Genomic DNA, 26,440 nt, shown 5'->3' with positions numbered 1-26,440 from the left:
AATTTAACATCTCGGGTCCCTACAAATTAAGGACTAAAAGCTTCCAAGTGAGGAGCCAGTGGAGTCCTCCGGCAAAAAGAGGAAAGAGAAGACCAGGCTTAATTTTATATATATATTTTTTTCTCTCTATATATATATCTATATCTATCTTTATTTATTTATTTTTAAAGGAAACAAGCCTTTCATCGTAAGTCAACAGTTCACACAGCAACACAAGTGAAAGACACAACCAAAGAGATACTTTAAGAACTAAAATGTTTATTCTGTTCACTTTTAGGAAACAGTGAAACAGTACAATTTGGATAAAAACATAGCAAATAAAAATATATTGCAAAAAACTAAACAGGGTGTTAAAATTTCTTCACTTTACATTTTAAAATGTAATCCACTCAGTAGATTAAGAGACACACATTGGCTATAGGATTTTCCTGAAGAAACCTTTTAGATGCAGCTGCAGTCAGTGTAAACAGAGTGATTTTGCTACAGGAAAACAAGGTTCAAGTGAGGTTTCTCTTGTACCTTTCATTTGTGTGCACATCTTGTGTGCGCACGTGTCCAGAATCGTTCAAACCTGCAGCATCATACATGAAACATCTATTAGTGAGGGCAGCTATACAGAGTTCAGTGAGCAAGCCAGTCCCATAACACTGGAATTATGTACTGCAATACAGCATCAACAAATACGTATTTAGATGTATAAATCCTGTTACTGCCCTGGGCTTTTGTATCCAATTCCACACACAGTGCACTAAAATCAGGTCCTTTAAATACTCTCTCTCGCTCTTTTATCTACAGAATGACAGCTCCTGGGAGGATGGAGGGGAGAAGGTATAAGTGAGATTTTGCAGCACAGCCAAAATCTGGGAGGTCACTCTGAGGAAGTGTGACCTAGGCCTAGACAAAAAATTAAAAGAGAATTAAGAAAAAAGTCTAGTTCAGTAAAAGACTCGACTGATGGAGCTATATTATTGAGGCCCCCGTGCCATTTGCCCTAGACAAAGCCATTCACGCAATCTCTTTTCAGCGTGTGCACCCACCACCTTGTTTACAGAGCAATAAACAAGCATTCAGGCTTGATTTGATTTTGTGATGCAGCATGGATCACTCGACAAACCAAGCTGCATTTCTGAAATCCTTAAACCAAGATTTACAAGAGAACTACAAACCAAGTAAGTCAATTTCTAAGCTTGACATCTCAGTCTTTCTGTCGAGAGAAAAGCACCACCACACGCTCATATTCCTGAACCAAGTGCTATTAAACAGAGAAACAAAATCAAAACCAACTGACCACACTGGGGTTTTCCACTGTATGTTTTTTTCAATATGGATTCTGTCAAAATCCAAGCCCCTTGAAAAAGGGGCTGACTCAGCTTCCCACTGCCATTACAGTGGCAGAGGATGATGATCAGCTGGGGTACTTTCCATCCTCAGCTTCAATCAGCAAACATTAGGACTCCAGATTCTAGATGTGAATGAGCTAAGCAACAGATAGTAGCAAAAGTAGTCTTTCCATTTGCAAGAGAATGCTTGCCTCAAACCACATTCTAACAATTGCTGCAGGAAGGCTCATCCGCAACCACTGTGCCAAGCCTCGTTCACAAGAATAGGATTTCAACCAGAGTTCCAACTCTTGGGAAGAGCGCATGCCCTGCAGTCTCCTGGCCTGAGCTAATTTTACTTCCAAACAGCTACTGGTGGGAGAGTTGCAGTTTCAGATAAGCAGAGGTTTGGGCCAGACCAGAAACTGTATCTGAGTGTGTGGTGGTCTCCTGAATAGAACTCAATTTTACACTAGGAAGACAAATCCTAAAGTCAGATGGGTAAGTGTACTGCTGGATTCTGTTTCATCAACATGATAGACGTCTCAGGCTCACAGGACCTGTCCAGATGAAGTGCTGATGGCTCAAGGACAGTAAGAAAAGAAAGGCACATTTGGATCCAATCAGTGCTAGGGATATCCAGAAAAGCTCATCTGGAGAAAGTGAAAAGCTTCTGCATTTAAGAGTCTAGAATGGATCAGCCTGAAGTCAAAGATTGGCTCTTTCACGTGACTATCAAACCCCTTCATATCAAAGGCCTCTGTTACAGTAAGCACATGAAGCAATGGTGTACCAGCGGAGAGATTTCTCTCAACAGTGAGCAACTCCTGTCTTCTAGTACCCAAGGTTGATCTGTCTGTTAAAACAGAAGTGCTTAATGTGAAGCTTCTTTTAGTTCTTGGGAGGACAGTAATTGCTGTCCAGATGATGACTAGGGAGCTGTTCTCCAGCAGGTGGGGAAATCTGCAATATGCGTCCTCCGCATGTCAGTCCTATCACTGAAGACAGGCCAACAGATCTTGTTCCAAAGCAGTGGCTGTTCCTTCCAGTTGGGGATCTATGAGCTCACTGTCACAGGCATCATGGCTCAGTCTCTGCTCACTCTGCAACCAAAGAGCTGGTTGGCTGGCTCTGCGGCTGTGCTCAATACAGTGATTTCTGAAATTATTGCTTTCTGAGGAGGAAGAAAAACAAAGGGTGGAACAGGAATTTAGGGATGAGCCATAAACACTGTTTATCAGCCAGCATGTACATAGGTGATGAGTTTTTCTTTTCCCTGGGGGTGCTCTACCCCTGCTCGGCCCTAAATACACACCCCTACTGCACCCTTCCCCAAGGCTCCGCCTCTTCCTGCCCCCACTCCTCCCCTCACCCAAAGCCCCACCCCACTCTGACTCTTTTCACCCCCTCCTCTGTCCCCTCTGTGAGGCCTCTGCCCGCTCGCTGCCCTCCCAGCAAGCCTCGCCACCAGCCGCCAAACAGCTGTAGCTGGTGGGTGCTGAATACCCACTATTTTTTTTTTCCTTGGATGCTCCAATCCTGGAGCACCCATGGAATCGGCACCTATGAACATGTATCTCAAACACAGATGCACAGATTCCAGAAACTAAGCCTTAATCTGCAGTCAGGAAGCAGGTAGGAGCCAAATCTCTGTAAGAACTAAGGTCTATCTTAAAGCACTGCCAACTGACATGGCCTAGTTATTAGAGCTGTACTAATACCAGCTATGATTCTAGTTATATGAGCTTCCCCACTACACTATCTTCTCTACACCAGCCAAGATTCCACTAACATGATGACTGTACCTAGTCTGCACCATTTAGGATTTCACTGGCAAGTGTTTAGCAGAAGTCCATCTATCAACAGCAGCCATATTTGAGACAATCACAAGAGTAACCGCCACACAACTCCTATTCACATTTCCACCTCCTCTTGAAAATCTTATTCAAAAGATACTTTGGGGAGAGGTGGGGAAAGGAGTCATTTTCAGAACGATGTCTTACCTGGCCTGGCCGAGACATACACCTCTTCCCACGTATAATTAGCCAAGTTCACAGGCTGCAGCACCCAAGGATCCTCTATTAGGTTTTCCAGGGTTGTGCGCTGCTCTGGAGCAACTTGCAGGAGCCCAGACACCAGAACCATCAGAGCTGAGCAAAAAAAAAAAAAAATATATATATACATAAAGTTAGAGACAATAATAGGTGTGGCTTTGTCTTTGTCCTAGGTGATGTCTACACTGCGCAACTTAGAGTGGCACAGCTGTGCCGCTAAAGCCTTACCACTATAAAGCATGCAGTGTAGCCGCTCATTGTCAGCAGGAGAGCTCTCCCGCCAACAAAGTGCTGTCCATACCCGCACTTTTTGTCGTTAAAATACTTGGCAGTGACCCCACCTCCACTGCAAAAGCCACTGTGGATACTTTTGTGGCTCGCATACCAGTCGACCGAGCCAGTAGGAGGAAATCTTGGATGAGGATGTGGAGGGGGACCAGAGGCAGAGAATGACTCGGAGGATAGCGATGCATGCCTCTAGGAGCTCTTTTCTACCCCAGAGGAGGCTAGCCAGGCACAGCTGTCAGATCTTGGAGAAGCACGAACAGGAAAGGAGGCCCATGGTAAGTGGATTTGATTTTGGAAACCGCTGAAGTCTGTAGCAGTGCACGGGATTCTTCCGTCCTAAGTGCAGGACTCTGTACTTGTTCTTGTTGAACCTCAGATTTCTTTTGGCCCAATCCTCTAATGTCTCTAAGCACAGCTGGTCGCCTGCCATATTTACTATTCTTTCTACACATCAGGATGGTTTCTTCCTGCAACCTCAATAAGGATTGGAGAAGACCCTCCCTTGATTCCCTGCTCAGCCTCAGCAGCAAGATATCTTCCATAATGAACACAGCCTGTGGAAAATGTGGGGACAGGAATGATTATCAGGCTCCCTCTACAGTGCTGACTCTCCCGAAGAGCCATGTGCCCAGTATACAGTAGAGTCCAGGAACACTGATTTACCCTGCCCCTGAGGCTACTCACCATTTTGGGGGTTTTTTTTGGCTCATGTGTGCTTGCCTGGAGTCAGCCAATTAGTGACAGGTATGTGAATAGTGGCTATGTTTTAAATCACTGTATCAGTGTTCTGTGTGTTGCAAACAATACTGCTTCTGTAAAATGCTGCGTTTTGGCTTCACAGAGATGACCTTGGGAGCCCAGCCTCCCTCTTTATCGCTGGCTGAACAGCTGAGCAGAATTAGAAAGAGGCCACAAAAAACTAAAGAGGGCTTTCTGCATGATGTTATGATGCACTCCGCAGACAAAAAACAGGAATTGAAGGAGTTGCGGAACAGCGAGAAGAGAGACCAAAAGGAGAACGCGGCAGATCAGAATGAAGCCACGGAGCAGCTCTTAAAGATTATGGAGCGCCAAGCAGACATGCTTCAGGCATGTACTGTACTGTGATACTAGCACTGGAAACCCAGCAGCTCCGCGCCTGCCCTCCCCTGCAGCTGCTGTCACAAAACTCTCTCTCATGAGTCCCCCAGATGCCGCCAACTCTGATCAACTTCCTGGCTCCAGTCTGTACCCGCGGCATTCCATTCCTCCCTCATCACAGTCCAGCACTACGGACTCCCAGTACCCACTGCACTCAGCACCCATCCCCCTGCAGTTTGGCCCTGCTAAAGTACAGTACCCGCTGCACTGTACTCCAAAGGAGAAAGTTGGTTATGATCCCTGGACATACAAAAATCTTTAACCATCCCAGGACCCCACCTTCTCCTGTGACCTTCCCTTCCCCGACACCCCTCAGTGCTGATGTGTTTTTTTTGACTGACCTCTCCTCTGGTTGTTGTTTTTTAACAAAAGAATTGTGTTAGTTTGAAAGCAATCTTTATTCTATTAATTGAAAGGAAACAGAGCCCTGCAAAGAACAGACAACTATCTTAAGCCTTCATATTGCATCGTCTGCATCAATCACAATCACCTCCTAGCATTATAAGCACTGCACTCCCAAGCATAGCAACAAATATTAGTGGCTTTCAGCTTCAAATTGCTACCTCAAGGTATCCCTGATCCTTATGGCCCTGTGCTGCGCCCCTCTAATAGCCCGGATTTCTGGCTGTTCAAATTCAGCCTCCAGGCACTGAGCCTCAGCAGTACAGCCTTGAGTGAAGCTTTCATCCTTCCCTTCACAAACATTATGGAGAGTACACCACGTGGCTATAAGCATAGAAATGTTGTCATCAGCCAGGTCCAGCTTCCCATATAGATAGCGCCAGCGGGCCTTTAAACAGCCAAAAGCACACTCAACAGTCATTCTGCACTTGCTCAGCCTGTTGTTGAACTGCTCCTTACAGCTGTCAAGGTGCCCCATGTATGGCTTCATAAGCCACGGCATTAAGAGGTAGGCGGGGCGTCTCCCAGGATCATAATGGGCATTTCAACTTCTCCTATGGTGATCTTCTGGTCCAGGAAGAAAGTCCCTGAATGCAGCTTCCTGAACAGGCCAGTGCACTGAAAGATGTGTGCATCATGCATCTTTCCAGCCCAGTTTCCGTTAATGTCTGTGAAACACCCATGGTGATCCACAAGCACCAGGAGAACCATTGAGAAATACCCCTTCCGATTAATGTACTCGATGGCTAGGTGGTCTGGTGCCAGAGTTGGAATGTGTGTGCCATCTATCGCCCCTCCGCAGTTAGGGAAGCCCATTTGTGCAAAGCCATCTGGAATGTCATGCACGTTGCCCAGAGTCATGGTCTTTCGGAGCGGGATGCGATTAATGGCCCTGCACACTTCCATCAACACGAGTCCAATGGTTAGACTTTCCCACTCCGTCGATAGGAGTCTGGAGTAGCCAGCTTCCACAGTGCAATCGCTACATACTTCTCCAACTGCAAGGCAGCTCTCATTCGCGTGTCCTTGCGTCACAGGGCTGGGGCGAGCTCACCACACAGTCCCATGAATGTGGCTTTCCTCATCTGAAAGTTCTGTAGCCATGGCTAGTCATCCCAGATGTGCATCACGATGTGATCCCACCACTCAGTGCTTGTTTCCCGAGCCCAAAAGCAGCGTTCCACTGTGGTCAGTACCTCCGTGAATGCCACAAGCAATTTCGTGTCACAGCTACTATGCGTGGCGAGATCAACGTTGCACTCCCCTCGCCTTTGTAGTTTAAGGAATAACTCCACTGCCACTCATGACGTGTTAGTTAGAGCGAGCAGCATACCGGTCAACAGCGTGGGATCCATTCCTGCAGACCAAAGAGGCAGAGCGCGCAGTACACAAACCGTTGAAAGATGGTGCCAAATGCGGAGGGAAGCACAGGGATTGCTGGGATGTGAAGCAATGTATCACAGGGCATTGGGACAGGACCCAGGATGCCCCACGACCCTATCTGCCTTCCCACAACTCTTAGTGGCAGAAGAGGAAGAGATGCTCTATGGGATAGCTGCCCAGAGTGCACCATTCCAAATACCGCAACTGTGAACACGCTATTGCACAGGCAGTTAACAGTGTGAACACACAAGAGCGGTTTCCCTTCAGTGCTCTCTGAGCGGCGCTGTAACTCTGTCAGTGTAGATATACCCTTAGTAAATTAGGTTCAATACCCATAAGTAGGTAAAATTGTAACCCCAGATCCCTCCAGCCCTTCTGCCTTACTGTCAGGATTTCTCTGTCTTGTTTCATTCACTTAGGGCTGTGTTTGCTTGGCTTGGAGAATGATTTAAGCCTTCCACATTGTGTAAATAGCAAACTGAAAAGAGGTAAGACACGGGGGGGGGGGGGGGAGAAAGAGGTAGAAAGAAACAGACAGACAGACTATGCATGGAAGACTTTTTTTTGGACACCATTCCTTTTATAACTTTGGTGCCCCTCGTGGGCACCCACCCACTCCAAGACCAGTCCTTTTCTAGACATTCTTAAATGAGGTCTTATATTTGTTTTTCTTTCCAGGGCATATACCAGTGGCTTAGGGAAAACACCAAGAAATTCCTAACTGCAAAGCTATAGAGGCTCTTTATGGGACTACAAGACTCCTAAGATCACCTACAGAGAGGTTGCTGATGAAAGATGCATCAACCCACCACATGCTTGTTCTCTTCAACACCTCCACCAGGAAGCAAGATGAACAATATCTTTCTTTTAGTCCAGATCATGAAACAAATTCTGAAGCTACAAATGCAAACAAACACCCTCCACATTCCTAAGGGCCCCACTGAGGCGAGGAAGTTACCAGCAAGATCTCTTAAGCCAACAATACTGGTTGGCAATGGTTAAATCAAGGAATTATGATGTGATTGGAAAAACAGAGACTTGGTGGGATAACTCACGTGACTGGAGTACTGTCATGGATGGATATAAACTGTTCAGGAAGGACGGCAGGGCAGAAAAGGTGGGGGAGTTGCACTGTATGTAAGAGAACAGTATGACTGCTCAGAGCTCCGGTATGAAACTACAGAAAAACCTGAGAGTCTCTGGATTAAGCTTAGAAGTGTGAGCAACAAGGGTGATGTCGTGGTGGGAGCTTGCTATAGACCACCAGACCAGGGGGGATGAGGCTTTCTTCAGGCAACTAACAAAAGTTACTAGATCACAGTCCCTGGTTCTCATGGGGGACTTCAAACACCCAAGTATCTGCTGGGAGAGCAATACAGCAGTGCACAGACAATCCAGGAAGTTTTTGGAAAGTGTAGGGGACAATTTCCTGGTGCAAGTGCTGGAGGAACCAACAAGGGGCACAGCTCTTCTTGACCTGCTGCTCACAAAAAGGGAAGAATTAGGGGAAGCAAAAGTGGATGGGAACCTGGGAGGCAGTGACCATGAGATGGTCGAGTTCAGGATCCTGACACAAGGAAGAAAGAAGAGCAGCAGAATACAGACCCTGGACTTCAGAAAAGCAGACTTTGACTCCCTCGGGGAACTGATGGGCAGTATCCCCTGGGAGAACAACATGAGGGGGAAAGGAGTCCAGGAGAGCTGGCTGTATTTTAAAGAATCCTTATTGAGGTTACAGGGACAAACCAACCCGATGTATAGAAAGAATAGTAAATATGGCAGGCGTCCAGCTTGGCTTAACAGTGAAATCCTTGCTGATCTTAAACACAAAAAAGAAGCTGACAAGAAGTGGAAGATTGGACAAATGACCAGGGAAGAGTATAAAAATATTGCTTAGGCATGCAGCAGTGAAATCAGGAAGGCCAAATCACACCTGGAGTTGCAGCTAGCAAGAGATGTTAAGAGTAACAAGAAGGGTTTCTTCAGGTATGTTAGCAACAAGAAGAAAGTCAAGGAAAGTGTGGGCCCCTTACTGAATGAGGGAGGCAACCTAGTTACAGAGGATGTGGAAAAAGCTAATGTTCTCAATGCTTTTTTTGCCTCTGTCTTCACGAACGAGGTCAGCTCCCACACTACTGCACGGGGCAGCGCAGTGTGGGGAGGAGGTGACCAGCCCTCTGTGGAGAAAGAAGTGGTTCGGGACTATTTAGAAAAGCTGGACGAGCACAACTCCATGGGGTCGGATGCACTGCATCCGAGGGTGCTAAAGGAGTTGGCAGATGTGATTGCAGAACCATTGGCCATTATCTTTGAAAACTCATGGCGATCCGGGGAAGTCCCAGATGACTGGAAAAAAGCTAATGTAGTGCCCATCTTTAAAAAGGGAAAGAAGGATGATCCTGGGAACTACAGGCCAGTCAGCCTCACCTCAGTACTAAAGGAATCAATTTTGAAGCACTTAGAGGAGAGGAAAGTGATCAGAAACAGCACGGATTCACCAAGGGCAAGTCATGCCTGACTAACTTAATTGCCTTCCATGATGAGATAACTGGCTCTGTGGATGAGGGGAAAGCAGTGGATGTGTTATTCCTTGAATTTAGGAAAGGTTTTGATATGGTCTCCCACAGTATTCTTGCCAGCAAGTTAAAGAAGTATGGGCTGGATGAATGGACTATAAGGTGGATAGAAAGCTGGCTAGATTGTCAGGCTTAACAGGTAGTGATCAATGGCTCCATGTCTAGTTGGCAGCCGGTATCAAGTGGAGTGCCCCAAGGGTCGGTCCTGGGGCCAGTTTTGTTCAATATCTTCATTAATGATCTGGAGGATGGTGTGGACTGCACCCTCAGCAAGTTTGCAGATGACACTACACTGGGAGGAGTGATAGATACACGCTGGACTGTAGGGATGGGATACAGAGGGTATAACGATGCTGGTTCTGATGGGACCCAACTGAGAGTGCCAATTCAGGACAAATTGCTTAAAGCAGGGCAGTTACAGCCCAAGGCTGGGGTTTCTATGCACACCAAGGCAAACAAAACCACCCAGACAGAGAGGACTTTGGTTTTACCCTACGGGCTAACCACAAGTCACACAAGCAATTTCCTTAGACACTCCAGTTTCCCAGTATCACCACCAGTGCCACTCGTTATGGGGACAAATGGTTATGAAAACCAATATCCCAGTAAAAGAGAAGAAGTTCTCTCGATACCAAAGAACCAAGCCCCAAACCCACGTCAATATACAAATCAGATCTTACCCACAAATCACGTTGTTGCCAATCCTTTAGAACAGTGGTCTCCAAAGTGGGGTGCGCAAGACCATCCCTGGGGGTGCTCGGCAGAAGGAGTGCCGCTGAAGGAGTGCCGCTGGCATGGTGGCAGCAGCGCTCCTGGATCTTTGATTCCTCGGCGGCACGCCAGCGGCAGCTCCTCTTTTTTTTTTTTTTTGCTTCCCTAGAGCTGGCTCTAGGGGTGTGCGATCCAAAAAGTTTGGAGACCACTGCTTTAGAATCTAAAGGTTTATTCATAATAGGAAAAAGATATAGATGAGAGCTAAAATTGGTTAAATGGAATCAATTACATACAGTAATGGCAAAGTTCTTGGTTCAGGCTTGTAGCAGTGATGAAATAAACTGCAGATTCAAATCAAGTCTCTGGAGTACATCCACAGCTGGGATGGGTCATTCAGTCCTTTGTTTAAAGCTTCAGTTTGTAGCAAAGACCCTTCAGAGGTATGAAGCAGGATTCAAGACAAGATGGAGATGAGGCATCAGCCTTTTATAGTCATTTCCAGGTGTAAGAACACCTCTTTGTTATTACTGTGGAAAATTACAGCAAAATGGAGTTTGGAGTCATATGGGCAAGTCACATGTCCATGCATGACTCAGTTCTTTACAGGTGGCAGCCATTGCTTACATGCTACCTTGCACGTCCCCAGGAAGACAGCTTATGTGGATTGGAGTCTTCCAAGATCCATTGTCAGTTAAGTTCCACTGAATGCATCCGATGAAGTGAGCTGTAGCACACGAAAGCTTATGCTCAAATAAATTTGTTAGTCTCTAAGGTGCCACAAGTACTCCGTCTCTTTTTGTCAGTTGTTTCTTGATTAGGCATTACTTGCACATTCCTTTCTCAAGACGCTGACCAAATGCTTTACCAAGGCTATGTCTACACTATGAAATTAGGTCAAATTTATAGAAGTTGATTTTTTAGAAATCGATTTTATACAGTCGATCGTGTGTGTCCCCACTTAAGACCATTAAGTCAGCAGAGTGTGTCCACAGTACCGAGGCTAGTGTTGACTTCCGGAGTGTTGCACTGTGGGTAGCTATCCCACAGTTCCCGCAGTCTCCACCGCCCATTGGAATTCTGGGTTGAGATCCCAATGCCTGATGGGGCAAAAAACATTGTCGCAGGTGGTTCTGGGTACATGTCGTCAGACCCCCCCTTCCCTCCATGAAAGCAACAGCAGTTTATCATTTCGCAACTTTTTTCCTGGGTTACCCGTGCAGACGCCATACCACGGCGAGCATGGAGCCCGCTCAGCTCACCATCACCGTATGTCTCCTGGGTGCTGGCAGACGCAGGACTGCGTTGCTACACAGCAGCAACTCATTGCCTTGTGGCAGCAGATGGTGCATTACGACTGGTATCTGTCCTCGTCGTCTCCTGGGTGCTCTTGGCTGGCCTCGGTGAGGTCGGTCGGGGCGCCTGGGCAGACATGGGTGCTCCTGGCAGACCTTGGTGAGATTTGTCAGGGGTGCCTGGACATAAATGGGAGTGACTCAGGTCATTCTCTTCTTTAAGTTTTGTCTAATGGAGATTCAGTCTTGCCTGGAATATCAGCAGAGGGATAGCTCTGTGGTTTGAGCACTGGTCTGCTAAAACCAGGGTTGTAAATTCAATCGTTGAGGGGGCCATTCTGCATCAGGCTGCTCTCCCAGCCAGCAGCACTGTGAGCACCCAGGAGACTATGACAGCTAGCAGTTGTACTGTACTGTCTGCTGCCAGCCTACCCTGTGCTCCTCCCTCCGTGAAAGCAATGGCCAACAATCGTTTCATGCCTTTTTCTGTGCGGGCGCCATATTGCTGTCAGCATCATCATCCACCCACCGCTTCCACTGCCACTCTGCTCTCGCCATACCACGGCAAGCATGGAGCCTGCTCAGATCACCACGGCAGTTATGACCATTCTAAACACCATGCGCATTATCCAGCAGTATATGAAGAACCAGAACCTGCAAAAGCAGGCGAGTAGGCAACAGCAGAGCGGTGAGGAGAGTAATAAGGACATGGACACAGACTTCTCTCAAAGTACGAGCCCCAGCAATGTGGACATCTTGGTGATAATGGGGCAGGTTCATGCTGTGGAACACCAATTCTGGGCCTGGGAAACAAGCACAGACTGGTGGGACCGCATAGTGTTGCGGGTCTGGGACGATTCCCAATGGCTGTGAAACTTTTGCATGCGTAAGGGCACTTTCATGGAACTTTGTGACTTGCTTTCCCCTGCCCTGAAGCACACGAATACCAAGATGAGAGCAGCCCTCCCAGTTCACACGTGACTGGTGATAGCCCTCTGGAAGCTTGCAATGCGAGACAGCTACCAGTCAGTCGGGAATCAATTTGGAGTGGGCAAATCTACTGTGGGGGCTGCTGTGATCCAAGTAGCTAACGCAATCACTGAGCTGCTGCTACCAAGGGTAGTGACTCTGGGAAATGTGCAGGTCATAGTGGATGTCTTTGCTGCAATGGGATTCCCTAACTGTGGTGGGGCCACAGACGGAACCCATATCCCTATCTTGGCACTGGAGCACCAAGGCAGCGAGTACATAAACCGAAAGGGGTACTTTTCAATGGTGCTGCAAGCACTGGTGGATCACAAGGGACGTCTCACCAACATCAACGTGGGATGGCTGGAAAGGTACAGGATGCTCGCATCTTCAGGAACTCTGGTCTGTTTCAACAGCTGCAGCAAGGGACTTTCTTCCCAGACCAGAAAATAACTGTTGGAGATGTTGAAATGCCTATAGTTATCCTTGGGGACCCAGCCTACCCCTTAATGGCTTGGCTCATGAAGCCATACACAGGCACCCTGGACAGTAGTCGGGAGCTATTCAACTATAGGCTGAGCAAGTGCAGAATGGTGGTAGAACGTACCTTCGGATGTTTAAAAGCGCGCTGGCCCAGTTTACTGACTTGTTCAGATCTCATCGAAACCAATATTCCCATTGTTATTACTGCTTGCTGTGCACTCCACAATCTCTGTGAGAGTAAGGGGGAGACGTTTATGGTGGGGTGAGAGGTTGAGGCAAATCGCCTGGCCACTGATTACGCGCAGCCAGGCACCAGGGTGGTTAGAAGAGTACAGGAGCGCGCAGTGTGCATCAGAGCAGCTTTTAAAACCAGTTTCATGACTGGCCAGGCTACGGTGTGAAAGTTCTGTTTGTTTCTCCTTGATGAAAACTTCTGCCCCTTGGTTCACTGTACTTCCCTGTAAGCTAGCCACCCTCCCCTCCGGCCTTCGATCACCGCTTGCAGAGGCAATAAAGTCATTGCTGCTTCAAATTCATGCATTCTTTATTAATTCATCACACAAATAGGGGGATAACTGCCAAGGTAGTCCAGGAGGGGTCGGGGAGGATGGAAGGACAAGGCCACACTGCACTTTAAAACTTATTGAATGCCAGCTTTCTGTTGCATGGGCAGTCCTCTGGGGTGGAGTGGTTGGGTGCCTGGAGACCCCCCCACCACGTTTTTGGGCGTCTGGGTGAGGAGGCTATGGAACTTGGGGAGGAGGGTGGTTGGTTACACAGGGGATGTAGCAGCAGTCTGTGCTCATGCTGCCTTTCCTGCACCTCAACCATACGGCAGAGCATATCACTTTGATCCACCAGTAGCCTCAGCATTGACTCCTGCCTTCTGTCAGCAAGCTGACACCATCTATCATCTTCAACCCGCCACCTATCCTCGCATTTATATTGTGCCGTCCTGGACTCTACCACTGTCTGCCTCCTCGCATTCTGCTGGGCTCTTTCAGTGTGGGAGGACTGCATGAGCTCAGAGAACAATTTGCAGCTGCAGGAGGAAAAAAAAGGGAGAGTAGTAGTTAAAAAGACATTCTAGATAACAATGGATAGACTCTTTCAGGGTGAACCTTGCTGTTAACATTACATAGCACATGTGCATTCGATACAAGGTCGCATTTTGCCTCTTATATGGAGGGTCTGCCGGTCTGGTGTGAGAGATCACACACGCAGGGCTGGCAGGCAACAGAATTCAGCTTGCAGGTAGCCATGGTAAGCCACAGTCTTTTGGCTTCTTTAACCTTCATAACATTTGGGAATGATTTCAAAACAGCAGCGCCCTCATTTCCCATACCAAACAGACGTTGGGTTGGCCATTTAAAATGGGTTGGCAATTTAGAAGGAGGGTCTGCGGTTTTCGGGTTAACATGCAGCACAACCCAACTAAACCGCCCGCCTCCCCCCCACCACACCCAATTCTCTGGGATGATCGCTTCACCCCTCCCCGCACCGTGTGGCTAACAGCAGGGAAGATTTCTGTTCAACCACAGGCAAACAGCCCAGCAGGAACGACCACCTCTGAATGTCCTCTTAATAAAATTACCCTATTTCAACCAGGTGACCATGAATGATATCACTCTCCTGAGGACAACACAGAGAGATAAAGAACAGCTGTTGCTTGAATGCCAGCAAACATCAGGACCATATGCTGCCATGCTTTGTTTTGCAATGCCCCCAGACTACGAGCTACTGGCCTGGTGTGGTAAAGTGTCCTATTATGGAGGACGCAATAAGGCTGCCCTCCCCAGAAACCTTTTGCAAAGGCTTTGGGAGTACATCCAGGACAGCTTCATTGAGAGGATTTCCACTCCATCCCCAGACACGTTAACAGACTTTTCCAGTAGCTGTACTGGCCGCAAATCAATCATTAAACATGCTTGCTTTTAAAGCATGTATTATATTCACAAAGGTACACTCACCAGAGGTCCCTTCTCCACCTGGTGTGTCCGGGAGTCCACCTTGGGTGGGTTCGAGGGGTACTGGCTCCGGGTCCAGGGTGAGAAACAGTTCCTGGCTCTCGGGGAAAATGGTTTCTCCGCTTGCTTGCCATGCGCCATCATCTTCCTCGTCCGCAAAATGCACATCCCTGTTGCGTGATAATCCACTGACAGAGTCAAAGCACAGGGTTGGGGTAGTGGTGGCTGCACCCCCAAGAATGGCATGCAGCTCATCATAGAAGCGGCATGTCTGGGGTTCTGACCCAGAGCAGCCGTTTGCCTCTCTGGTTTTTTGGTAGGCTTGCCTGAGCTCCTTAAGTTTCATGCGGCACTGCTGCGGGTCCCTGTTATAGCCTCTGTCCTTCATGCCCTTCGAGATTTTTTCAAATATTTCGGCATTTCATCTTTTGGAACGGAGTTCTGATAGCACAGATTCCTCTCCCCATACAGTGATCAGATCCCGTACCTCCCGTTCGGTCCATGACGGAGCTCTTTTGCAATTCTGGGACTCCATCATGGTCACCTCTGCTGATGAGATCTGCACTCACCTGCAGCTTGCCATGCTGGCCAAACAGGAAATGAGATTCAGAAGTTTGCGGGCCTTTTCCTGTCTACCTGGCCAGTGCATCTGAGTTGAGAGCGCTGTCCAGAGTAGTCACAACGGAGCACTCTGGGATAGCTCCCGGAGGCCAATACCATCAAATTGCAACCCGGGAAGGTCGATTTCAGCGCTAATCCCCTCGTCGAGGGAGGAGTACAGAAAACGATTTTTAGAGCCCTTTCAGTCGAAGTAAATGGCTTCGTTATGTGGACAGGTGCAGGTTTAAAATCGATCTAACGCTGCTAAATTCGACCTAAACTCGTAGTGTAGACCAGGGCCAAGGCTACTTCAGAATCAAAATTCATTGATATACAAGTACATAGCCAATATTCATAACTTTAACTATGAAAATGATACACCCATACAGATAGGATAATCATACCCAGCAAATTATAACCTTTCCATAGACACCTTACATGACAACCTTTGTACAATATTTGCTGCAAATATATAGCAGTGGTTGCCACAACGATCTATACGGTCATAGCTTATGTCAGTAACATCACAGAGGGACCTAGACAAATTAGAGGATTGGGTCAAAAGAAATCTGATGAGGTTCAACAAGGACAAGTGCAGAGTCCTGCACTTAGGAAGGAAGAATCCCACGCATTGCTACAGACTAGAGACCGAGTGGCTAGGCAGCAGTTCTGTAGAAAAGGACCTAGGGGTTACGGTGGACAAGAAGCTCAATATGAGTCAACAGTGTGCCCTTGTTGCCAAGAAGGCTAACGACATTTCGGGCTGTATAAGTAGGAGCACTGCCAGCAGATCGAGGGATGTGATCGTTCCCCTCTATTCGGCATTGGTGAGGCCTCATCTGGAGAGCTGTGTCCAGTTTTGGGCCCCACACTATAAGAAGGATCTGGAAAAATTGGAGAGAGTCCAGCGAAGGGCAACAAAAATGATTAGGGGTCTGGAACACATGACTTATGAGGAGAGGCTGAGGGAACTGGGATTGTTTAGTCTGCAGAAGAGAAGAATGAGGGGGGATTTGACAGCTGCTTTCAACAACCTGAAAGGGGGTTCCAAAGAGGATGGATCTAGACTGTTCTCAGTGGTACCAGATGACAGAACAAGGAGTAATGGTCTCAAGTTGACGTGTGGGAGGTTTAGGTTGGATATTAGGAAAAACTATTTCACTAGGAGGGGGGTGAAGCACTGGAATGCGTTACTTAGGGAGGTGGTGGAATCTCCTTCCTCAGAGATTTTTAAGGTCAGGTGTGACAAAGCCCTGGCTGGGATGATTTAGTTCAGGATTTATCCTGCTTTGAGCAGGGGGTTGGACTAGATGACCTCCTGAGGTCCCTTCCAACTCTGATATTCTATGATTCTAAGTAAAGCAAAGCCTGAGTTTGCATTCAAGCCTCCTGAGGACCACTGGTAATCACTGGACTTTAAACTTACCTAGTAGGCTGAAATTTCCTATTACATTATTTGTTCCAGTTCACTCAGTTTTTAACTCCTCTGTGGTCTGGGATAATGAATGAAGAAGTGAACTCACCACAGTGAAGACCTGGAATTTGAAATACTGCCAGTGCAGGTAGTACACAGATACTTCCGTGTGTGTAAAGAACTAGAGTACTTTCCCTAAAGCAGGTGAATATACAGATTTACACGTCATAGCCCTTTTTCAGATGAGAACTGATGTTTAATAAACTGAGAGCATGTGTAAGACAGACTCCCAAGAAGAGAGCAAAACCTGGAGAAATTTATATACACTGTGCGCTTCCAGCTACACAAAGGTTCTTTCTAGGGCAATGGTTTTCAAACTTTTTTTTCTGGCCAATGGGAGTGTGGAGCTGGTTCTCAGGGCAGGAGCAGGGCACAGAGCCCCATGGCCCCCACACCTAGGAGCCAGACCTGCAGCTGGCCGCTTCCGAGGTGCAGCATGGTGTCGCAACCAGTAGGCACTAGCCTGCCTTAGCCGGGCAGCACTGCTGACAGGACTTTTAACGGCCTGGTCAGCAGTGCTGATCAGAGCCGCCACGACCCAGTACTGGGTCACAACCCAGTTTGAAAACTACTGTTCTAGAGCAATCTCTTCCACTATGGTCAGTTCCATTGGTAATGAATGGCATGAATAAATGAAAACACACCTTCTGACACCGTGTAAGGAGGATTTAGTACAGCCTCCATGGTCTCCTCTAATTCACAGAAGGGATTCTCTCCAAATACTAGGGTATAAAGGGTGATGCCAAGCGACCACATCTCCAGCTCTGGTCCCTGGTACCTACACAAAAATACAGAAGCCTGCATAAACTCGAAGTACAAATACTCTAAGATATATGAAAAAACACACATTTATAACGTGCGTATATCATAGAATATCAGGGTTGGAAGGGACCTCACGAGGTCATCTAGTCCAACTCCCTGCTCAAAGCAGGACCAATCCCCAATTTTTGCCCCAAATCCCTAAATGGCCCCCTCAAGGATTGAACTCACAACCTGGGTTTAGCAGGCCAATGCTCAAACCACTGAGCTATCCCTCCCCCTAATTTGTGGTTCTGAATTTCATTTTAAAGGCAGGAAAGATAATATGCAAATATTTTAGGAGTTCTACACAACTATATAAATGCTTAAGCAGAAAAATATACACTACCTTCATGCACATGATCCCTGGCCCTCTCCCACCCTCATTCCCCCAACACTTGGTATTCAGTTTCACAAGTCAGGGCTAGCAAAAGTGAGAGCACTTATCACTGGGAGCCACCACACAAGCTTCCTTCATGCAGCTCTGTATTTTAACTCAAATACAACACTTCCAATAATTTTAGTCTTGGGTCTCTCCTAAACAGAAACTAATAAATTATGCCAAACTGCAAACAAATTATGCAACATGAATCAACAGCCACTAAAGGAACACCCACCTTGTTATACCTAGTCTCTAGGCGAAATCAGAACCTAGCCTTCCTGAACAAAGAAGGCTAGTATAGCTACAACATGTATCTCAGAGGAGCGAAGTTTTGGAATAGCCTTCCAAGGGAAGCAGTGGGGGCAAAAGACCTATCTGACTTCAAGATTAAACTCGATAAGTTTATGGAGGAGACGGTATAATGGGATAACATGATTTTGGCAATTAACTATCTTTAAATATTCATGGTAAACAGGCCCAAAGGCCTGTGATGGGATGTTAGATGGGGTGGGATCTGAGTTACTACAGAGAATTCTTTCCTGGGTATCTGGCTGGTGAACCTTGCCCATATGCTCAGCGTTCAGCTGATCACCATATTGGGGGTCGGGAAGGAATTTTCCTCCAGGGCAGATTGGAAGAGGCCCTGGAGGTTTTTCGCCTTCCTCTATAGCATGGGGCACGGGTCACTTGCTGGACGATTCTCTGCTCCTTGAAGTCTTTAAGCCATGATTTGAGGACTTCAATAGCTCAGACATAGGTGAGAGGTTTATCGCAGGAGTGGGTGGGTGAGATTCTGTGGCCTGCGTTGTGCAGGAGGTCAGACTAGATGATCATAATGGTCCCTTCTGACCTTAATATCTATGAATCTATTAAGCTGTTTTAGGGTCAATGTCGCACTGGTGACCAGAAGACTAGTGCCCATATTTAAAAATGGGAAGAAAGAGAACCCAGGGAATTACAGACCAGTCAGCCTCACTTCAGTCCCCAGCAAAATCATGGAGCAGGTCCTCAAGGAATTCATTTTGAAGCACTTGGAGGAAAGGAAGGTGATTAGGAACAGTCAACATGAATTCACCAAGGGCAAGTCATGCCTGACCAACCTGATTGCCTTCTATGATGAGATAACTGGCTCTGGAGATATGGGGAAAGTGGTGGATGTGATATATCTTGAGTTTAGCAAAACTTTTGATACGATCTCCCACAGTATTCTTGCCAGCAAGTTAAAAAGTATGGATTGGATGAATGAACTATAAGGCGGATAGAAAGCTGGCTAGATTATGGGGCTCAATGGGTAGTGATCAAGAGCTCAATATCTAGTTGGCAGCTGGTATCAAGCGGAGTGCCCCAGGGGTCAGACCTGGGGCCGGTTTTGTTCAATGATCTGGATGATGGGATTAATTGCACCCTCAGCAATTTTACAGATGACACTAAGCTGGGGAGAGAGGTAGATATGCTGGAGGGTAGGGATAGGGTCCAGAGTGACCTACACAAATTGGAGGATTGGGCCAAAAGAAATCTGATGAAGTTCAACAAGGACAAGTGCAGAGTCCTGCACTTAGGAAGGAAGAATCCCATGCACTGCTACAGGCTGGGGACTGACGGACTAAGCTGCAGTTCTGCAAAAAAGGACCTGGGGATTACAGTGGACAAGAAGCTGGATATGAGTCAGCAGTGTGCCTTTGTTGCCAAGAAGGCCAACAGCATATTGGGCTATATTAGTAGCACTACCAGCAGATCGAGGGAAGTGATCATTCCCCTCTATTCAGCACTGGTGAGGCCACACCTGGAATACTGCATCCAGTTTTGGCCCACCCCCACTACAGAAGGGATGTGGACAAATTGGAGAGTCCAGTGGAGGAAAACAAAAATGATTAGGAGGCTATGGCACATGACTTACGAGGAGAGGCTGAGGGAACTGTGGTTATTTAATCTGCAGAAGAGAAGAGTGAGGGGGGATTTGATAGCTGCTTTCAACTACCTGAAGGGGGGTTCCAAAGAGAATGGAACTCGGCTGTTCTCAGTGGTGGCAGATGACAGAACAAGAAGCAATGGTCTCAAGTTGCAGTGGGGGAGGTCTAGGTTGGATATTAGGAAAAACTATTTAACTAGGAGGGTGATGAAGCACTGGAATGGGTTACCTAGGGAGGTGGTGGAATCGCCATTCTTAGAGGTTTTTAAGGCCCGGCTTGACAAAGCCTTGGCTGGGATGATTTAGTTGGTGTTGGTCTTGATTTGAGCAGGATACTGGACTAGATGACCTCCTGAGGTCTCTTCCAACCCTAGTAGTTTATGAAGACAAGACTAACTACTGAACCCAGGCCAAAATTAGGGCTTGACTACACTTACAGCACTGCAGGTGCACCAGTGCCACTACCCAGTGAAGACATTACCTATGCTGGTGGGAGAGCTTTTCTCGTCAGCATAGGTACGCCACCTCCTTATCAGGCAGTAGCAATGTCAATAGGATAAGTCCTCCTGTCAATATAGCGCTGTCTAACACCAAAAGTTTGGCCAGTATAGCTGCATTGCTCATTCCACACCCGAGTGACGTTACTATACCTACTTAAGTTTGTAGTGTAGACCAGGGCTTGCCAACCAGAGTTTCAAACTACAGGTTAGACAGCTCAGTGGACACCCCACACATCACTCTGAAACACCCTCTCCCAAGAGAGAGTCCCACCACTTGACATCCCATCTGGGAAGGAAGGTAACTTGCTTCACACAAGGCTAGAAGTGGGAGACACTCTGTACCTCGAGGAAACACCCTGCACTCCCATGTTCATCCTTGTAATATGATTGTGTGGTACCCAGTGCAAAGTTTGTCATGTCGGGTGTCTCTGGAAGGCTTATGATGCCCTGAGCATTGTTGTTATAGTAATGTTACACATTGTAATTTCATGTATAAAGTTATGAGGCTGAAAATGTGTCCTCATGGCTTAAAACAAGCCAAGGCAAAACTCTCCAGGAGCAGAGGGGCAGTTCACACCTCATCAGGGCATGTATGGGACAAACCCAGCCCAGCCTCACAGGAACAAAGGACACTGGCCTAGGCAACAACAAAGGGTCAGTTGGACTCTCGAGTGAGTCACTCCCCCTCCCTTGGTCAGTTTGGGACTACAATGAGGTAATGCTCACCTGACTCTGAAGGGGGGGCAGCACAAAGCCAAGAGGGAAGAAAGAACATGATAAAAGAGAGAGAGAGACGTTTGCCATGCTCCTCCTCTCTTCCACCTCCATCTACAGACACCACCACCAAGCGACTGAAGAGCTGATCAAAGGGGAGAGTATGGCTGAAGGGCAACCAGCCAGCCTATGGTGAGAAGCATCTAAGCTTGTAAGGGCACTGAAAGTGTTAAGATCAGCTTAGAATGCTTTTATTTCATTTGACCAAATCTGACTTGTTGTGCTTTGACTTATAATCACTTAATATCTATCTTTTGTAGTTAATAAATTTGTTTGTTTATTCTACCTGAAGCAGCGTGTTTGGTTTGAAGTGTGTCACAGACTCCCCTTGGATAACTAGCTTGGTATGTATCAATTTCTTTGTTAAACTGACGAACTCATACAAACTTGCAGTATCCGGTGGGTATAATTGGACACCTCAAGATGGAGGTTCCTAGGATTGTGTCTGGGACCGGAGATATTGACTGGAGTCATTCGGTTGCACAAGCCAAGCAGTGGCTGGCCAAAAGTGCTCACTCACATAGCTGGGAGCAGCTTATATGCCAGAGGCTGTGTGGGACCAACTTGGGAGTGGGGGTTCTCACAGCAGAGCACCAAGAGTCAAGGATTTGAGTGACCTAGCAGATCACCAGTCCAAATAACACCAGTGGAACGTCACAAAGTGACATTGGTTAATTTACTGGTAACACAGCTTAGTCATCAGTCTACTCAAAGCAGCTGTTCCTAGACTGTGGACTGCACAAAGGGCTTGCTGCTGCCCTGGAGAAAAGGACTGGCTCTCCTCCTTTTTTACAGCTGCTGCTATGTATGTCGAGTTTTTCCCATTAGAAAGAAGAGCCTGGAGAGGGGACCCAGGGGAACAGCTAGAAACAAGGAGGAAGAGCTAACCTACATGTCCCTAATAGTAGTCCTTGCTCCTAGGAGGAGGAACTGTAATTCTTCTTCAGGGGCTGAATCCATAACCTGCCAATCTCCACTTGGAAAGGAATTTTCAGAGGAGATGGGGAATGAGACAACCTGATGCCTGGACCATACGTCCAGGGGAGCAATGAACCAATCAGCATGGAGATACACGTAATGGGAGAGGAAGCCCAGACTATAGGACAGCATGATCAAGGAGAGGACAACAAACTGATCAAGCAGCAGAGAAGTACATGCCAGAAAGCAAGTAGAGAAGGGAGACAGAACTGATGGGAGTGGGATATGACAAGATTTCATTCTTCAAAATAGGGCAACTTAAAGGACAGCTACAACACAAATACTTCCCTGATACCCTGTTTCTCCATGTAAACAATTGCCAAAAAGAGATGTGTGTTCATAAAAAGACTTGAATGGGAGGGGTGGTGGGTCACCAAGACCCATCTATTAAGATTTAGATGTAGATAGTGAGAAACACAGAACAGATTAAGTTGTAATATGATTCACCTAGACCCTACCAGCCTAGGGATAAAAATCTTAAACCTGTTTGTTAACTTGGTTGTACAGCATGGCAGTCAGAAGCTCACCCAGCATGCTATTTTTAATAAAGCCCCGCATAAACACCAATAGTTCAGCTTGAAGTGGCACTTGCATTCTAGATCACACCTGACAGGTAGTCCCTCTTTGGCTGGGAACACTGATGCTTGTGTTGAGCGCAGAGAATTTGTTTATGATCTTGATAAAGGACGTATGGAAAATGATCAAGACATTTCGAGATGCTTAGATTGCATTTGGACAACTGACAAAACTTACAGCAGTATTTCCCAACGTGAGGGTGCACACCACTGAAGGGGCAAGAAGGACTAATGGGCAGGGGCCCACATATAGCTTTCATTTGAAAGAGAGAAATGAAGTCTCTGCAACAGCAGTGAAGACAATTTTCAAAAGATGTGAGCCAAATGCAACCTATGCAGCAATGTCCGGGAGTTTGCAGAGTACCTGAAAGAAGAGCTTTGAGGTATGAAATACCCAATTCATTTCAATGGGTCTAGCATAGATGCTAATGACAATAGTTTAAGCATCATTCTGTCAGCTGTTCTACCGCCCTGGCCTTACAAGCGCATTGCTAACAAGGAACACAAGAGCAGTTTTCACTCAGGCCCAGTACGTACGGATTGCCCGAGAGCACTTCCGGTGAGCAGTACTCAATTGTCCCACAGAAGGTGTAGAACAGCTTGCCAGGTTCCAAGTAAGCAACTGAGCCAAAATCCACCAGTTTGATTGTGAAATCTTCAGCAATGATGATGTTCTCATCCTTGATGTCTCTATGGAGGATATTTCTGCAGTGGAGATATCCCACCGCTGACACTAGCTGAAGCACAAAGATTGAGGTCACAATACAAAGAAGTTTACATGAGGGACACTTATCCAGAACACAACAGAACTCTGATAGGCATATTTTGGGGGTTTGTTTACATCTCATCTATACAAGATGAGGAGCTGCATCCAACCGGAGATGGCGGTCATCATATTGAAGTAATGCTCTCTGGGAAATATATTTGGAAGCAAACTAAGGTTTCACCTTCTCCAAATGTGTACAGGTTAGGGTGCCTTTTAGCCATGTTTGTTCATCCCTTGGGGTTAGGAGCACCAGTGATTAGTCACAATCCAGCAAGTTAATGTTTTTTTTTTAAATCCAAACTTTGACCAAAGAATAATTTAGTCTTCCCACATTTCCTTCCCCATCATTGCAGGCTTATGAGGTCTGAGTATTTGGGAGTGAACTTTTATATAAATAAGATAACTCACTCAAATACTGAGGCCTGGTCTACATTAGAAAATTCGGTCAGTGTAACTACATAGCTCAGGGGTGTGAAAAATCCACATCCCTGAGCAACACAGTTAAGCCAGCCTAATTCCCCACGTAGACAGCACTAGGTCAACAGAAGAATTCTTCCTTGCAATCCACCTTCCTGAGAGGTGGTAAACTACGCTGACGGGAGAACCCCTCCTGTCTACACTCAAGAGACACCACGGTGCAGCTTCAGCTCTGCAATGTTTCAAGGATAGAAAACTCTCAGTCACTTCGTTCTGCACAATCATTCTGTGATGCCATAATTAAGTATAGCATCACAATTTGCAAACAAACAAATCTGATAAAGTGTTAATTTTGTGACACCTCAGTCCAATCAAGCAGGCAGAGCAGGAAAGTAAACGGGAGTTTCAGTTGACACAAACCTTTGTGTGCCAGCAGTAAATGAAAAGTACATAAAAATACCAGATTCATTAATGAGACTTGGGGAAACCTCACTTAATGTTACCCCACTTGTGGCAGCAGTCTTTTAAAGGTTACTATGAGTGACATTTCAGACCACTAGAAATCAGCCTTCCAAAATGTTCAAGTGGTACTCTCTAAATACCGCACACTATCATAGAAACAGAGCAGTGCATACAGATTAATTGACTAATCTTATCTCAACTTTCCAGTGAAACGGGATTTTTGTATTAGCCAAGTTTCCCCCATCATAACTGTCAAACTGGCACATTCTCAGAAACACACTTTACTTCAAAAGTAGCTCCCACCTGTCTGAATATATAGCTTGCCAAAGGCTCATCCAAGTCAGGCTGATTGTCAATGAATGTGAAAAGATCTAGACCCGATCCATGCTTCTCCATCACGAATTGGAAAAAACGTTCATTTTCAAATACATCCAGAACCTATAAATAACAGGCACTTCTATAATGCTTTTGATCCTTACAGCATTCTACAAACATTGACCTCCAAGAAGGGCAGTAATAAAAGCATATTATTATCTTTAGGGAATTAAATCTCTCTAAACTTGTCAGCATTAAATTGCCCAACTCGTAACATCATCCAGGGTAAGCGGGGCAAGAATTTAGAAAGGGAGCATCAGTTTCTGGTCTAAAGCTCTCTTATGTCACCAAATCACTGCCACCAGAAATAAAGTCTCCTCTGAACCCTGAAGTCTGAAGTATACAAGAAGTTCAGAGGAAGGCTTCCTCAGTCTTGCGATGATCAGCTTGAACCTCCTGAGAAGGGTAAATTTCAACAAAATAAGGTTCTCATGTCTTGTGGAGAATTAGCTAACCTAAACAGCAGGTAAAGGACTCAGGAATTCAGTCCTGAATCCTTTACAAGATAAATCTAGACCTTCTGTTTAATGGTATTAGCTACTGTTCTCTTTAACTGCAGGGACAACCAGATGAAGGCTTTGATGATCGTGACAGATATCTCAGACTAATTAAAAATCTACTCTTAATTGAAAATGGTCTCTTTCATGTCACCAAGCCAGCATGTCCTGGAGGGAATTCTGAACACTGACAGGATCAGAGAACCCCTGTATGGTCTGAACATAGACACCACAGAATTCAGTAAGGCAATGTTACAATGCCCCTAATTCTCCAAAGACTGTTGCAGCAATCTGGCTCACATCTATATCTTTGCCTCCGAGTAAAGACTGCAAGCCATGCCAAATCTTGCCAAGGTCTTCTGACCTGAATAGTTAGAATGCAAGATTTTTGAAGTGAGTCATGTCTAATAAGTCTGTAACAGACTTCAAAGGGTTTATTGTGATGAGAGAGTGGGTTTGGTAAATTTGTAATAATCCTAGAATCAATTTAGTAAAGCTAAGTTAATTATATACAAAAATGCAAACACTATGATCATTACCAAAAAAAAATCAGGAAGGACACAGAGTTCCATATGTGGAAGCCTTTATTCCGCAAATACTGGCTTTTCCTTGTCGGGGTTTGAAATAGTATTTAAAAAGAATCAACTGTTAGTTATCTTGCATTGATAATTTTGAAGAACTAATTTGATCAGATAAATCGATGGGTATATTTTAGGGACAATACTATATATTAAACAAGCAACTTTAGAGCATTTATTGTATTACGTACTTTGCATTAAGAAAATGTCAGTAAGAGTTATTAGCTACTAGACAACAGCCTGATGGAAGATCAGTTTGAAAGATGGGAGGAAGTGAAGAATAATTCAAACTACAACTGTACCTTAAAAGCTATGTTCTTTGAATTAGATTATACCTTAATAATACTGGGGTGCTGCAGCTTCAGCAGGATTGCGATCTCCTGAGTAACTTTCCCCAGCTCAGGATCCTCTACCCAGCAGTCTTCCAGCACCTTCTCCTTCCAAATGAACTTTACTACAACCTACACAAATAACAGAATGCAAGAGGGCCCAGGATGATTAAAAGAAAGATTATTTTCTCTACAAGCTCACTAAAAGGCCATTGTCAGTAGCCCAGAAAGCTGCTGATAGTTATAAAAGCCAGAGCTACACTGGATTGGCAGCACAACTGCACCTGTTGCTATTAACATATACTCCCTATTTTGCTTTCAGCTGGTTCACTGAACTCTGTAAAACTTCTCCCATGGATCAAAACTAGGGCCCCAAGACTTCAGTAAGTCTACTCTAGGCATATTCTTAAATCTTTGAAGGAGCTGAGCCATCATTTGC

At 46.1% G+C, this 26,440-nt stretch overlaps 1 protein-coding gene across 8 annotated transcripts in view; it reads right to left on the bottom strand.

Annotated features, from left to right (window-relative positions):
- Positions 1-244: 244 nt before the first annotated feature.
- PASK (PAS domain containing serine/threonine kinase) overlaps positions 245-26,440 on the bottom strand; it is a 52,079-nt gene continuing 25,883 nt past the window's right edge. For 6 of the 8 annotated variants that reach the window (XM_077825825.1, XM_077825824.1, XM_077825827.1 and 3 more), the window contains 6 exons: positions 26,008-26,133; positions 24,526-24,660; positions 23,115-23,314; positions 17,306-17,439; positions 3,323-3,469; positions 245-2,493 (listed from right to left, as the gene is read on the bottom strand). In XM_077825825.1, coding sequence (XP_077681951.1) covers positions 2,315-2,493; positions 3,323-3,469; positions 17,306-17,439; positions 23,115-23,314; positions 24,526-24,660; positions 26,008-26,133 — 921 coding nt within the window. In that variant the 3' untranslated portion in view covers positions 245-2,314. Of the gene's footprint in view, positions 2,494-3,322; positions 3,470-13,146; positions 13,663-14,590; positions 15,172-17,305; positions 17,440-23,114; positions 23,315-24,525; positions 24,661-26,007; positions 26,134-26,440 lie in introns of those variants that run through there. The other 2 variants (XR_013347059.1, XM_077825828.1) reach the window with 2 other exon arrangements.

This window comes from Eretmochelys imbricata, chromosome 9 (genome assembly GCF_965152235.1).
Source record: "Eretmochelys imbricata isolate rEreImb1 chromosome 9, rEreImb1.hap1, whole genome shotgun sequence".
NCBI lineage: Eukaryota > Metazoa > Chordata > Testudines > Cheloniidae > Eretmochelys > Eretmochelys imbricata.
This window is presented reverse-complemented; position numbering and strand designations above follow the sequence as displayed.